The 16,164-nt window shown below is 35.7% G+C and overlaps 1 protein-coding gene across 6 annotated transcripts in view; it reads left to right on the forward strand.

Annotated features, from left to right (window-relative positions):
* The window catches only part of LOC144283748 (uncharacterized), a 55,537-nt gene that overhangs the window by 30,959 nt on the left and 8,414 nt on the right, over positions 1-16,164 (forward strand). For 2 of the 6 annotated variants that reach the window (XM_077848269.1, XM_077848270.1), the window contains exons 4-5: positions 7,030-7,102; positions 8,415-8,484. In XM_077848269.1, the coding sequence (XP_077704395.1) occupies positions 8,422-8,484 (63 nt within the window). In that variant the 5' untranslated portion in view covers positions 7,030-7,102; positions 8,415-8,421. Of the gene's footprint in view, positions 1-552; positions 707-6,882; positions 7,103-8,414; positions 8,485-16,164 lie in introns of those variants that run through there. The other 4 variants (XM_077848274.1, XM_077848271.1, XM_077848273.1 and 1 more) reach the window with 4 other exon arrangements.

Genomic DNA, 16,164 nt, shown 5'->3' on the forward strand with positions numbered 1-16,164 from the left:
AGAGTATAACAAAAAAATTCATGAGGTTTCATAAGACTTCTATTAGTGAAATCTACATGAAACCTAACTTATTGACCATCCCCTGATTTCCCTCCATAACCTTCTCCAGGCAAATAGTTGTAGCATTTGTAACATTTATTATCTAAGTAAACATTAGTTCTAATATAACTCATTGTATGTGGAGTTGGCTGTTATCTTTCAGAAAATAATGGTTACATCTAGGTTATCTGTATTTGGCTAAGAATAATTTCAAAAGAGGAGAAAAAAGAACAAAAAAATCCTTGATCTCATAGGAAAAAATAGTCTTGTCCCACATAAGGTCTTACAAACAATAAAACCAAGAATATATGAAAAATATATTCTTATAAAAGACTTTCTTCTTTGGATTGTGTAAACTCCTGAACAAAAACTTATTTTCCTGATCTACCATTATATTTGAATTAAACCATGAAATTCAGAGTTGAATAGTCATGGATTCAAATACTTATTCATTCACTTTACAGGCGTATGGTTTCGGGTAAGGCAATTAAAGCTTTTCCTCTTTGTAGTGTGAAGATCCTAACATCAGCCTGATTTATGACTCATCATGATTCAGTGAAGTTATTTGCAGACAGAACAGACTCACTGGGGAGTAAGAGTCTGATAAGTGGTGACTTTTCTGTAAAACAACTAGAGCAGCTGCAGATGCTATTATCCCGGGTAGAAGGTGAGATCTTACCTCCCAAACCCTTTCCAATGATAGCAATGTATACTTCTAAGGTTCTTAATTCAATGGGAAATATTTTAATCATTCTGATTTTTAAAAATAATCTAAAGAGATTATTTAGACCAGCCAACCTTTAGAAAATTCACACAAACCATTTACATTTCATTCTTAACTAAGTATATAATTACACTTAAATATGATGATAGATATTTGTTAAATCTTATGTGACTTAGCTATATATCCATTTTCCATTAATATAACATTTTTATAAAACACAAAATATCAAATTTATAAAACAAAAATTTTAACTATAGCCAGTTTACCAAAAATGTAGTAGTATTACTTCCACTATAAATATGTAAACATCGTCATAATCGTACTTCCTAACATTAAAAGGGTTCAAATATTCTTTTGTATTTCATATACTTTACTGAGTATTACATATTTCTTCTACAATTCTAATAACCATGTCTCATAAGAATTACTTTTTATACTATTCTTTTATAGCTATAATTATTCTGGGACAAACAGGATCTCCTATGACAACTAAAATAGATATTAGGAGGCACTGGGTGGCTCAGTTGGTTAAGTGTATTCTAACTGATTACTGATGTATAACAGTAATTATAACAAAACTAGAAATAAAATTTCAATTTCCATCAAAATAGAATTTGGCATTGAAGGAAAGATCCAGTGAGGAGCCAAAAAGGAAATCTTATCCATTCATATGGAAAATACAGCCAGTGGTAAACTTCAGGATTTCACAGAAAATCTAAGTTTAAACATGTTTATTAAAAATGTAAGGTTAATTAGTTAAAACTATAAAATTAATCTGTAATTTTAAAAGTTCTTGAAGGAAAAAGAATAAACCAAGAGATTATAACCAATATAACCATATTAATGAGTTTTTTTAATTAAGGTAAGTATAAAACATAAAAAAGGTTAAGTTTAACTAGTCACAACTAATATAAATGTGTTCAACTTCCATATTTAACTTGGGATTTTCATAGTTTTCAAAAGGATAAATTAAAAAATTATCCATTTATGTGTTCTCTCCAAGATTCACAATCCTAAACAAAGTGACACCAAAAGGTTGAATATAAAAGAACAAGAAATTCTATGTTTAGACTATAAGAGTGACTAAAAGAAATTTGAGAACAGAGAAAGACAAATTTTATATATATCGTGGAATATATAAAAGCTGAACTCAGAAACAATAAAACAGTGATTACGAGGGACTGGGGAAATGCAGATGTTGGTCAGAGTACAAACTCCCAATTAAAAGATAAACAGGGGGATCCCTGGGTGGTGCAGCGGTTTGGTGCCTGCCTTTGGCCCAGGGCGCGATCCTGGAGACCCAAGATCGAGTCCCATGTCGGGCTCCCGGTGCATGGAGCCCGCTTCTCCCTCTGCCTGTCTCTCTGTCTCTCTCTCTCTCTCTGTGACTATCATAAATAAATAAAAATTTTAAAAAAATAAAATAAAAGATAAACAGGTTCTGAGGACCTAATGCACCTTGTAATAATAGTTAATAATACTGTATTATAGACTGAAAATTGCTAAAAGAGAAGATCTTAAATGTTCTCATCACAAAAAAGTAATTATACAAAGTGATAGAGATGTTAGCTAACAGGACAGTGGCAATCATATTACATCAAAACAACACAAGGTGCACCTTAAACTTATACGGTGGTTATATCTCAATAAAGCTGGAAAAAATAAAGTGTTTCCTTCAAGTAAAAAAAAAAATTTCTGATACATCAAATAAAAAATTATGACTCTTCTCTCAAAGGCCTCATCCAATCTATCAGCAAACTTTGTTGGTTCTCAAGTAAGTCTAGAATCTAACCTCTCTTGCCACACTGCATCCACCCTTGTCCACCTCAGCATCTCTGCCCCTGATAATGCATATTACTGGTCTCCCTGCTTCCATTTTTGCCTCTTTCCTGTGGTCCTCGCAGTATCATAACCACAGTTATCCTTTTAAAGCGGGAGTCAAATCATATCAATGCTCCACTCAAATTTTTCAGTGACTCCTGCCTCATCCAGTAAAATGTTAGGCTCTATGGGATCTGGGCCCTGTTTGCTCTATATCATCATCTCTTTCTGCTTCTTCCCTATTCATTGGTCCCCTAAGCCTTACTGGCCCCCTTTGCTGGTCCCAACCAAACTAGGCACACTTCTGTCTCAGGGTTGCTACACTTGCAGTTTTCTCTGCCAGAAATATTCTTCCAGAAACCACAGAATTCATCCCCTCACCTTCACATTTTAATTAACTGGCATTTTTCTCAACAGGGCTATTAGAAGGTGGAGGAGGGACAGTAAAGTGTCCTTCAGATTGAGAAGGCATTTTGAGACAGAAAAACAAAGCAAGCACTCCAGACCATTCACACAGTTTTATTTAGGATAACTTACTGACAGGGAGTCAGGTGGACATTACAAGTGCTACACAGCTATTCTCTGCAAAGTCCAGAGCCTACCTTATAGAGTGAAGAGCATTGTGGTGAGGTTAATAAGTAGTTATCTAAAGTGATGCTTATCTGTGCACCAGAGGAAAGCTCAGAACACATTTTCCTGAATTCCAGCCAGGGCATGCACTAACCATCAAGGGGCCTGGAACATGTAGCCCTGAGGGAGGTCACTGTACAGACATGAACAAGATGAAGACAGCATTGTCAGCACTCTGCATAGAGTATAGATGATGATCATATGTTTAAAATTACAGTGTCCCCTCCACTAGCACTTCTGACTATCAGAAGTGGTATATGGTATATATACCATTGTATACACGTATACCACAACTTCTTTGATAATATTACCCAACTATGTTTTTTCCACACAAGGTATTCCCTTTATTACATAAATTTAATATCACACACACACAACCTAGAAGGAACTCTCTGTGAAGCAGGGGTTTTCTTTTTTCCTTCTTTTTTTATTTAAATTCAATTAGCCAACATATACTACACCATTAGCTCCAGATGCAGAGTTCAATAATTTAACAGCTGCATATAAACACCCAGTGCTCATTACATCATGTGCCCTCCTTAATGCCCATCATCTGTTACCCCATCCCCCCCACTCACCACCCCTCCAGCAACCCTCAGTTTGTTTCCTACGTTAAAGAGTCTTGGGCAACCCTGATGGCTCAGCAGTTTAGCACCGCCTTCAGCCCAGGGTGTGATCCTGCAGACCCAGGATCGAGTCCCACATCCAGCTCCCTGCATGGAGCCTGCTTCTCCTTCTGCCTCATGAAAAAATAAATAAAATCTTTAAAAACAAAAATAAAGAGTCTCTCATTATTTGTCTCCCTCTCTGATTTCTTTCAATTCTGTTTTCCCTCCCTTCCCCTATGATCCTCTGCGCTGCTTCTTATATTCCACATATAAGTGAAACCATATAACAACTGTCTTTCTCTGATTGATTTCTTCACTCAGCATAATACTCTCCAGTTCCATCCACATCAATGTAAATGGTAAGTATTCATCCTTTCTGATGGCTGAGTAATATTCCACTGCGCATATATATATATATATATATATATATATATATATATCTCACATTCTCTTTATCCATTCATCCATCAATGGACATTTCTGCTCTTGCCATAGTTTAGCTATGGTGGACATTGCTGCTATAAACATTGGGGTGCAGGTGCTCCCTCAAATTTTGTTTTCCAGAGTAGCTGTACCAACTTGCATTCACCAACAGTGTAAGAGGGCTCCCTTTTCTCCTCACCAACATTTGTTGTTTTGGGACTTAATTTTAGCCATCTGACTCAGGTGAGGTGGGATCTTATGGTAGTTTGATTTGTAGTTCCCTGTTGAGCATTTTTTCATGTATCTGTTGGCCATTTGTATGTGGGATTTCTTTCTCATATTGACTGATACAATCCAATTCTTAGAACAGAAACAAAGTATACATTTCATAAATACAAGTAATATTTTTCCATTACTTTAATCTACTAGGTTTTGGTCTGATAAAATAAAATTTTAATTCAGCAAATGTAGAAGACATTGCTAGCTCTTCATAAATAAATAAATAAATAAATAAATAAATAAATAAATAAATAAATAAATAAATAAATAACTGCTTCCTCTTATCCCTGGGCACAGCTAGACATATCTCATTATCCCCTGTTATTAATTGGTCATATGACTGAGTGCCACCACATGGAATATGAGTAGAAGTAAGGTAGTCACTTCCAGGCCAAGGCTCTTAAAGGTCTGTCTACTCTTTCCTCCTCCATTTCTCTTTCATCAGCTGGATAAAGGTGTTGATGGGAGGCTAGCAGATGGTGGGACTACAAAATGAAATAAGCCAGAGTTCCTGAATCACCACATGAAATAAAGCTGCCCACTGACCTAGAACAGCAATCTTAAAGTAAATAAATAATTTTCTGTTAAGTGTGAGCTATTATATATATTGGATTCTATTTAGCATCACTCCATCTAACATGTAGAACATCTACACTGTACAATAAAGTTCTATGCAAAGTGCTATAGTACTACAGAAGATACAAAGATGAAAAAGATACCAAGTCTGCCACAAAACTAAGTAGCAGACAAATGTAAATTACTAAAAGCAAACTGATGAGTGTCATCAGTGGGTAAGAATATTTTTAAATAAAAGAGAGAATATTATGAGAAGATAGATTAAGCTTAATTTTAAAAGGGGATCCTGGGAGAATACTTAAAAGATTACATAACAATGTGTAAAAGAGATTGTATGAAAGATCTCTTTAAATGAAACTTTAAATCACAAGAGAGAGAACAAAGTCAAAGAAATCCCATCAGATAGCATGCTTAGAGAAAATATGACATATACCCAAGGTCAATGACCTATGAAAATGTCAGAAAATGCTTGTTGCATGAGTAAGTTTTGTCACCCCCAAAACATTTTGAAGATATAATAAAGCCAGATTTTCTTGTGTTAAATAATATCCTGGAGCAATTAAGCAATTCTATTAGGAACTCTGATTACAACACCAATGTCTCCAGCTGAACAGAAGATAAGTTGAAGGCATCATCAAATATCTAAAACTAAATTATGGGGTACTAAACAATAATCAAAGTTCAAAGAGATGAAAGAAGAAGAAAAGGTCTACAATGCTGGTAATCTCATCAAATATGGCTTCATGAAGGAATTTCATTAAGGATGGCTTCATAAATACAACTTGAGAAGTCTCATTTTGATGGATAAGTAGTCATATATTATGTCAGATGCAGGAGAAAAAGAAAAATGACAGACCTCCAAGAGTGAAGTGAATGATAGGTATAAAAGCTATGAATAACTTTTATTTTAATTGTACATCTAATATTCCAAGTATTCCTCTACTTATCTTTGAAATATAGGGAGGGGGTGCAGAATGTGACCCAATCAATACTGCCTGAAGTTATATTTTACATTTCTAAAATAAATTATATTCTCTGTAAGATATAATAAAATCAGGCTCAGCAAGCAGATCTTAAGTGCCTGATTTGCACAATATTCTATGCTAGAAGCTGTGGCCAATACAAAGGAGAACAAGTCCTCAAGCACATCCCCAAGTCAGACAGATGTGTACATTACTATAATAAAAGATATACTGAGTATATGCAAAATAAAACAATGTACTGGGATTTACAGAATAAATAAAATAAGCTCCTATCATTAATATTTTATAATACCACTGTCATGCCTTCAATCCTTTTTACGTTCTTTTCCAATTTATACATTTTATCTTGGATAAAATGAGCATGATTATAACAGGCTTTTTTTTTTTTTTTTTTTTTTAAGACCATAGGCGGGAGCCTGGGTGGCTCAGCCGTTTAGCACCGCCTTCAGCCCAGGTTGTGATCCTGGAGACCCGGGATCGAGTCCCACATCAAGCTCCCTGCAGGGAGCCTGCTTCTCCCCCTGCCTGTGTCTCTGCCTCTCTCTCTCCTCTCTGTGTATTCTCATGAATAAATAAATAAAATCTTAAAAAAAAGACCATAGGCTTTCTTCAGAATTATAGAAATTTGGTGTTTTGCAACCCTTCAGGCACATAGATTACCAAAACCTCCTGAAAATCTAAGTTGGCACTTGGAAAACCTGGCACCATGAACCACAACATAACTGTTCATCAGGAAGGAAGCCAAAGGACAACTGTCAAACACAGTAAATGACAACCACCTATTCTTTTGTTCAAGCAGAACCCTTCAATCCAGTCATGACCTTCTCTTCCATCAAAATATTTCCTATCCCTAAGAAGAATGGAAAAGGGAAACAACAGGTTATAAAAACCACAATTGCCTCACTGGTTCTTCTTACTCGATTCCTTAGTCTTCACTTATTCCTAGATCATGAAGATGTTCAAACACAGTCACTGACAGGAGTAATTTGACCACATCGGGAACAAAAGATACTGCAAGAGTAAGTACTAGTAATTGTCAATAGAGGCTTTTGAAAAGACTCAGAGTCAGTTCTTTTAATTTAGGATTTTTCAAGTCAATAAAAAAAAATTCCAGGCATAGGATGAATTTCTCTTTTCTTTAAAGATTTTAATTGTTTATTTCAGAGAAAGGAGAGGAGAGAGCATGCAAGAATGAGCAGGGATCGGGGCAGAGGGAGAAGCAGGCTCCCCACTGAGCAGGGAGCCCAATGCAGGGCTCCATCCCAAGACCCTGGGATCACAATTTAAGCCAAAGGCAGACACTTAACCAACTGAGTCACCCAGGCACCCCGGAATGAATTTCTGATATGCCTTTAATGAAATTGTAGCCAATGATGCTGTTTTTACATATTTGGAATATCTGGTATATGTGGTAGGATATGATAAAGAATTCATTAAGCCCTATTTAGAAGAGCAAGTCCTATCTAACGGGTATTTCTAGACTCTTCTTCCAAACTTTTGATGTCAAGTAACTTGACTCATTTAATCATAGGTTTAAATTAATTGAATGTTTGTCTTAACATAATAGCAGAATATTGTTCATATTATTTCTACTCAGAAATTTAACTACAGCATCTATCATAGTACGGAAAGAGTAAAATTTTTTAAATATCAACTATGTAATTCGCTTACTCCATTATTCTTGTTCCATGGTTTAATTAATTTCCCAGAGAGCAGCACATAGAACTAACAAAAAATAAGACTATATTAGGGAAGAGATGCTCCCTGCCACAAAAAAAGTTTTCTTTCTTGAGAAGTTTTTGGGAAAAAAATACATTATTTTTAGATCGTCTGCAATAATATAATAGATGTTTTGCAGTTAGAAAATCATGTTTTCAAATCCTAGCTTTGTCACTTACCGGCAAACAAGTTGCTTAAACTTTTTCTTAGTATTTCTATTTATAAATGAAGATAATTTTACCTACTTCCTAAAGTTGTTTCTAGAATTAAGTAACCAATGCGAATAAAACATGAGCCCATTTCTCAAAACAGTTCAGTAAATGGTAGTTACTCAGTAAATGGTGGACCTGTTTTTGAGACTGGAGACTATGTTCTCAAGACATACTGCACTAATGGGTCAGAAATCATCATCAGCTCTCAAATCCTTTAACTCTCACATCCCATGACTTCATAAAGTGAATTCCCAGTACAATGAAATATCTGCTTTAATCATACTAACTCTTATACTACAGTAGTAGAGGCAATCATAACTTAAATAATACAAAATTAAATAAATCCATTATATAGTTGCTGTCTAGACAACTAAGAATGAGCCAATTCTTGTTCTTTCAGGGAGCAGATGGGAAGGATGAAAGGGCTCTACTTGACACTGGGCCTCTTGGCACTCACAACCTGCTTCTCAGTAAGTACCACCAAGTCTATTCTGCTTTCATATATGGTTTAAAGACATTAATATGCACCTTAAAGCCATTAATATGTAATCTGAATTTTTTTTAAGATTTTATTTATTTATTCCTGAGAGACACAGAGAGAAGCAGAGACATAAACAGAGGGAGAAGCAGGCTCCACACAGGGAGCCCCATGTGGTAGTTGATCCCCAGATGGGGATCATGCCCTGAGCCAAAGGCAGACGCTCAACCACTGAGCCACCCAGGCACCCCTGTAATCTGAATTTTTTATATTACTAAGCAACTATATTTTTCCATTTGGAGGGTGAAATAAACAACTGTAAAAACCATTAATTCAACAACAAATAATTATTGAGCATCTACCAAGTACTACATACTATTCTAGACACTGGAATACAGTAATAAGCAAAATAAACAATAAATAAATAAGCAGTGGTAATAAATGTTAAGGAAAAAAATTAAGCAAGGAAAGGTGATATACAGGGGAATCAGGCTAAATTTTTTTATTGGATAGCCAGGGAGCACCTCTGAAAAGATGACTGAAAACATGACTTTAAAGGAAATAGCTAAGGGAACAAGTGAAAGTGTGCCTGATATTTTCAAGGAACAATAAGGAGGCCCACATGACTGAAGTTGAGTTGAGAGAAAAATTAGTTTGAGATTATATCATAAAGGTAACAGAAGCTAGATCATATAAGGCCTTAGAGGTCATAGAAAAAAGTTTTTTACTCAGTGAAATGAACAGACACTGGAGGGTGTTAAGTGAAGGTACGACATGATCTGGTTTATGGGTTTTTTTTAAGATTTTATTTATTTATTCAAGAGAGACATAGAAAGAGAGAGGCAGAGACACAGGCGGAGGGAGAAGCAGGCTCCATGCAGGGACCCCAACGTGGGACTCGATCCCGGGTCTCCAGGATCACGCCCTGGGCTGAAGGCAGTGCTAAACTGCTGAGCCATCAGGGCTGCCCTGGTTTATGGGGGTTTTTTTTAATAAATTTATCTTTTATTGGTGTTCAATTTGTCAACATACAGAATAACACCCAGTGCTCACCCTGTCAAGTGCCCCCCTCAGTGCCCGCCAACCCCCGCCCACCTCCCCTTCCACCACCCCTAGTTCGTTTCCCAGAGTTAGGAGTCTTTCATGTTCTGTCTCCCTTTCTGATATTTCCCACTCATTTTTTCTCCTTTCCCCTTTATTCCCTTTCACTATTTTTTATATTCCCCAAATGAATGAGACCATATAATTTTTGTCCTTCTCCGATTGACTTATTTCACTCAGCATAATACCCTCCAGTTCCAACCACGTCGAAGCAAATGGTGGGTATTTGTCGTTTCTAATGGCTGAGGAATATTCCATTGTATACATAGACCACATCTTCTTTATCCATTCATCTTTCCATGGACACCGAGGCTCCTTCCACAGTTTAGCTATTGTGGACATGGTTGCTACAAACATCAGGGTGCAGGTGTCCCGGCGTTTCATTGCATCTGTATCTTTGAGATAAAGCCCCAGCAGTGCAATTGCTGGGTCGTAGGGCAGGTCTATTTTTAACTCTTTGAGTTTTCCAGAGTGGCTGCACCAGTTCACATTCCCACCAACAGTGCAAGAGGGTTCCCCTTTCTCCGCATCCTCTCCAACATTTGTGGTTTCTTGTCTTGTTAATTTTCCCCATTCTCACTGGTGTGAGGTGGGATCTCATTGTGGTTTTCATTTGTATTTTCCTGATGGCAAGTGATGCAGAGCATTTTCTCATGTGCATGTTGGCCATGTCTATGTCTTCCTCTGTGAGATTTCTGTTCATGTCTTTTGCCCAATTCATGATTGGATTGTTTCTTTGGTGTTGAGTTTAATAAGTTATTTATAGATCTTGGAAACTAGCCCTTTATCTGATAGGTCATTTGCAAATATCTTCTCCCATTCTGTAGGTTCTCTGAGTTTTTTTGACTGTCCTTTGCTGTGCAAAAGCTTCTTATCTTGATGAAGTCCCAATAGTTCATTTTTGCTTTTTTTTCTTTTGCCTTCGTGGTTGTATCTTGCAAGAAGTTGCTGTGGCCGAGTTCAAAAAGGGTGTTGCCTGTGTTCGCCTCTAGGATTTTGGTGGAATCTTGTCTCACATTTAGATCCTTCATCCATTTTGAGTTTATCTTTGTGTCTGGTGCAACATACCAGATGCTGTGTTGAGAATAACCTACATTTTGTATTGATCTATGTTTTCAGCAGATTAGTTACTATGTTGAGAATTAACTGCAGGAATATATGATTAGAAGTGAGAGGACTAAACTAGGCAGTTACTGCAGTAAAAAATACTGATGGCTTAGGGCACAGTGGTAGTAGTAGAGAGGATCAGAAGTCATCATATTCTGGTTATATTTTGAAGTACAGCCAACAAGATGGACAAGGTGGGAGGCATGAGAGAAAAGTCAAATTTGACTCCAAAGTCTTATCCTAAACAACTAGAAGGTAGAAGCTGCCATCAACTTAGAAAGGGGAAGCTTTTCCCAGAAACTTGCAGAAGTCCTGGAGGTCAGAATTTCAGTTTTGATGTAATAATTATGAAATTGTTATTAAATAATTCAATTAGAGGAGCCCCTCGGTGGCACAGGCAGTTGAGTGTCTAACTCTTGGCTTCTGCTCAGGTCATGATCTTAGGATTGTGGGATCGAGCACCATGTCAGGCTTCAAACTCAGCAAGGAGTCTGATGCATTTCTCTCTCCCTTTGTCCCTTCCCATGCTCACCCACACTCTGTCTCTCAAATAAATCTTTTTAAAAAATAAATAAGATCTAAACAATTCAAGTAGAGATTTCAAGGAAGCAGTTGGATGGAAGATTCTGAGTTCAAGGGAAAGATCAAGAGGATGTTATAAATTTGTATGGTATGAGATTAAATGAGATAACCAAGGGAGTACAGATAGAGAAGACAAGAGCGCCCAAGAATGAACCGTAGGCCTTACAAAACTAAGACATCAGGGAGAAAGAACCATGCCTGAGGAAATTTGAGTGCTAGTATTTATGAAGCCAACTTAAAAAAAAAAAAAAAAAAAAACTATTCCAGAAAGGAGTGATTAGCTGTGTCAAATGCTGATAACAGATCAAGTAAAATGAAGACTATGAATTGACCACTGGATTTAGCTACATAGAGATTATTGGTTATCTTGCGAACAAAGACTTCTGTGAAAGAGTAAGGATAAAAGACTGAAGAAAAGACTGAAGGGAGTTTAAGAGAGAAGAGAAGTACATTTGGAGTAAGAATAGTTAACTCTTTCCAGGTGTTTTTCGCAAAGGAATGTGTTATAGCTGGTGGGGAAAGTAAGTCAAAAAATATGTTTTTACTATAGAAAACAAATTGATGATTACCAAAGGGGAGTAAGTAAGGGAATGGGTGAAATAGGTGATGGGGATTAAAGAGTACACTTGCCATGATGAGCGCTGGGTGATATATGGAACTGTTGAAGCACTATATTATATACCTGAAACTAATACAGTTTTTTAACTATATTATAGGAATTAAACTAAAAAAAAAAAAAAAAAACACACACACAGTCTGGTCGGCTCAGTAGGTTAAGCATCTGTCTTTGGCTCAGGTCATGATCCCGAGGTTCTGGGATAGAGCTCTGCATCCGGCTCCCTGCTCAGGGAAGTCTGCTTCTCCCTCTCCCTCCTGTCTCCCCTCACCCTGCTCATATTCCCTTTCTCTCTCTCTCTCAACCTCTCTCTCCCTCTTCAATAAAGAAATCTATTTAAAAATAATTAAAATTTAAAAACACAATATTATTTTCCAAAAAAGAAATATGTTTTTATACTGATAGAAATATTTTTGGAGGAGCAAAATATTGATGGAGGATAACTGCAAGAGTAACATCCTTGAGTAGGAAATAGGGAGTAGGTTTTAGAGCACAAGTGAATTAGAGCAGGTTTACATAGAGCAGATTTACATCTTTGGTGACAAGTGGGAAGATGACAGTAGATGGGTGAAAATGTCAGTAGGAGGGTAGATGTTGTGGAAGTTTGAAGAAGTTCTCCTCTGTTCAGTTTTCTTAGGAAAGAAGGAGCAAGGTTATCTACCAGGTGAGAATAAGAATAGAAGAGGTTTGGTAGTTTCTTAGGAAAGAAAACAGGGCAAGAATTAACTTTACAGAAAAGTAGAGGACACTAGGGATTTGTCATTATCTGGCAGAATGGAATGCCCACCCAGGGAATGTGCATAGAAGGAAAAGAGAAGAGATCCAAAGTCACTATACCATGCACACAGGCAACATTTAACTAGATTTACCAGGTGTCCACCACTTTCTTTGCCCAATATAATCATAAGGCATAGAATTTTAGGATGAGACTTTTACTTTAGCAAAGCATTAATGTCTCTTGTTAATGGAAACAAATGGATAATTCAGCTTCATTCTTAAGGGACTCTATCTTTTATCATTTTCTGGTTATTTTTATGATTTTCTCTTTAGTTTTTGATATTCTACAGTTCCACTATAATGTATATAGAAAGATTTCATTTTGTGTATTTATTTATTTGGTATCAGGCTTCTTAAATCTATGGGTTGGTATCTTTTAGTAGTTCTAGAAAATTCCCAGATGTTATCTCTGAAATAATACCTCTATCCCATTCCAAGAAAGTTATGTTAGCCTAGTCCTTGTCACTCCATCTTCCATTTTAACACTTTTTATGTTGTCCATTTATTTGCTCTCTGTGTTGCATTCTGGATAACTTCTTCATATTCCCATTTTTCTCATGAGTTGCACCTAATCTGTAGTTAAGTATGGATATATTTAAATGAGTTCTTGGTTCAATCACTGGGTTTCTTTTTTCCTTTCCTTTCACTTTTCTTCTTTTAAAATTTACCTTATTTTCATGGTATTTTGTTCCTGTACATGTTTTCAAAATATATCTTTAAATTTTTGTCTGATAATTCCATTATTTGGGGTCCTTTGAAGGTATAATTCAGCTGTTTATTGTTTCTGCTGATTATTATTGATGTGCTTTATTTCCATGTGAAGTCAATTATATTTGAATATAGGCTTCTCATTCTTTGAGACCTGGAATAAAGGTGAGTTCCTTCAGAAAGAAAATCTACATTTGCTTCTGTTAGGTGCCTGGACAAACAGCTAGGTCTGAAATCACTCTAAGTTCTTATCTTAAAGTTTCTTACATCATGCAGAATGTGAATTGAAGCTACAAAACCAAGGGAGTGACAACTTGTTTTCCAAATTCTTAGTATCAATATCCTTCTTTACTCGTACTTAATTTCCAATAAGCTGGTTTTTCTTGCTATCTTTTCTTAAACTAAGTCCATTTTGACACAATTGTCATTTCATAATATGTTTTATGTCAGGGCGGAATAATCATTCAAAAAATGTATTTGTTCCCACAATTCTTTCAAAATATCAAGTGTTTTATTTTCTGTAAAATATTTACTTATTTTGTCTGTCAAAAATAATTAGCTCTTTTGTCTACTCATCTTACCACTCAGTATTTAGTTCACAATAGTTGTCCTTTATTTCTGTAATTTCCCTTTCTTGCCACCCTAATACAGTGTCTCCTACAATACATACACTATAAATAAAATAGCCACCAGAACCCAAAGGTACCCAACCTCTAGTGATAAAGAAAGGAACAGTAATAATGATTACGTTGCAATGTGTCTATGTCAAGATAGTAATATTCAAAGAAAATTCTAGGGACACTTGGAATAGGCACCAACCCCAGTAATTTCCCTAGCATTTCACATTTTTACACTTACTCACTACTTACCACCTCTCCTCAGACCATGTGTTGCCACATCTGCAGAGGCTTGAAAAACTGGTTCAGAGTTGGCAGTATGAAATTTACCAAAAAGAAATTAATAATAGCAGCCAGCTTTTGTGGACTCTTATTGCATGCCTAATATATATTAACTATTTAAATGTTTATTTCACTTTTTACAAGAACCTTAAAAATAGATAAATTACTATAATTTCACAATGTATATATTATAAACCAAACCACAGACTGTTTAAAAAAAAAAAAAACGTTTCCCAAGGTTGCAGAGCTGGTCAGTGTCAAAACCAGAATACTGAAACAGGTCCATGTGATTCCAAAGTCTGTGTTTTCACACATTAACATATATAATATTGTATCACCCAGTAATAAATTGTTCTTTATTTCAATTTTTCAAAACCAACTTGAAAAGAATATAAGAAACATAATAAACTAACATCAATTTTTTAAAAATACATAGGAACTTAAAGTTGACTACAAATCACTTTAGTCACTAGTCAATATTAGTCAGTAGTGTAGGCAGTTATTCAAACAAGTGAAGTGAACTGAGTGCACCAACAGGGCAGCTGAGGCCTACACTAATTAGAACACACCCACCTCACCGGGCTGTGATATTAAAAGATGATTTGATAATAGAAAGTGCAAAGAAATGATCCTGGTTTATAATAAATACTCAGTAAACACTAGTTTCAATATAAAAATAAATTTAATAAAATCCAGGAACATATTAATGGAGGACACTGAAAAAACTGTAATTGTTCAACAGAAAAAATTCAACCAGGTGAATGATTTGAAAATTTTTTCATACGGCAATGGAATGGAAGGAAACAAATGATATTTAGGCTGAAGAAGAGAAGTCTTAAGATGACTATGATCGCAAACTGTCAAAAACTTTTTCAATGAATGAATATTTTTGTGGCCTTTTTTATAAAAGACACCTTCATTAGCAAAGAAACAATAGATAGTGTATAATTTCTGGTAGCAAGGGATTACACTTTAGTGTGGTAAAAAATGATATATACAAATACATAATTGCATGTCAATGCAAAATAGAAGAGATGCCACCCTCAGAACCAGAAATCACTTTCAGCAAGAAGCAGCAGGTAGTACCTATAGTATCAAAGGATGTGTAGGATTTCTGACAAGCAAAGATGTGAACCAAGGGTTTTCAAACCCAGAGAATTACCAAAACATACAGAACTAGTAAATCAGGTCAAAAATTAAGCAAACATAATGCAGAATTTATAAGTTTAAATTATAGGGGCACCTGGGTGGCTAAGTCAGTTAAGTATCTGCCTTCAGCACAGGCCATGATCCCAGGGTCCTGGGATTGAGCCCCTTATTGAGCTCCCTACTCAGTGGGAAGCCTACTTCTCTCTCTCCCTCGGCTGCTCCCCCTGCTTGTTCTCTGTCTTTTTCTCTCTTTCTGTCAAATAAATAAAACCTTTAAAAAAAATTTTTAATCTTTTAAAAGTTCAAATTACAGACTTGAATCAAATCATAAAGAGGTAAAATAATCAATTCAGTACTCTAAGAAAATTCAAAAATATTAATTCAGCAAAAACTGTTGATTTAGAGGACGGGAATGTAGCAAACTGCAAAGATTAGAGGAAGTTTCTATGAAGATAAATTACCAAGTTGTCTAAAGGATGTGCCAAGAAAGATTAAAGAGGAAGTAGTAGAGAAAAATTATTTGGACAGCTATTGTACAATAGAGGCTCTTTATATAAATATATTTTATAAATATATAAAGCATATTTCTATTTATATATTCTCTAGTAAGTAGATACTGAGTACCTAAAACACACAAGTCCCTTAACTAATGGCTCTGAATATAATTTGCTTTAGCCCCTCTATGAGTTGGAAGAATTGCAGTCTAATAGAAGACTCAGAGCTTCACATTCTA

This window comes from Canis aureus, chromosome 14, assembly GCF_053574225.1.
Source record: "Canis aureus isolate CA01 chromosome 14, VMU_Caureus_v.1.0, whole genome shotgun sequence".
NCBI classification, from domain to species: domain Eukaryota; kingdom Metazoa; phylum Chordata; class Mammalia; order Carnivora; family Canidae; genus Canis; species Canis aureus.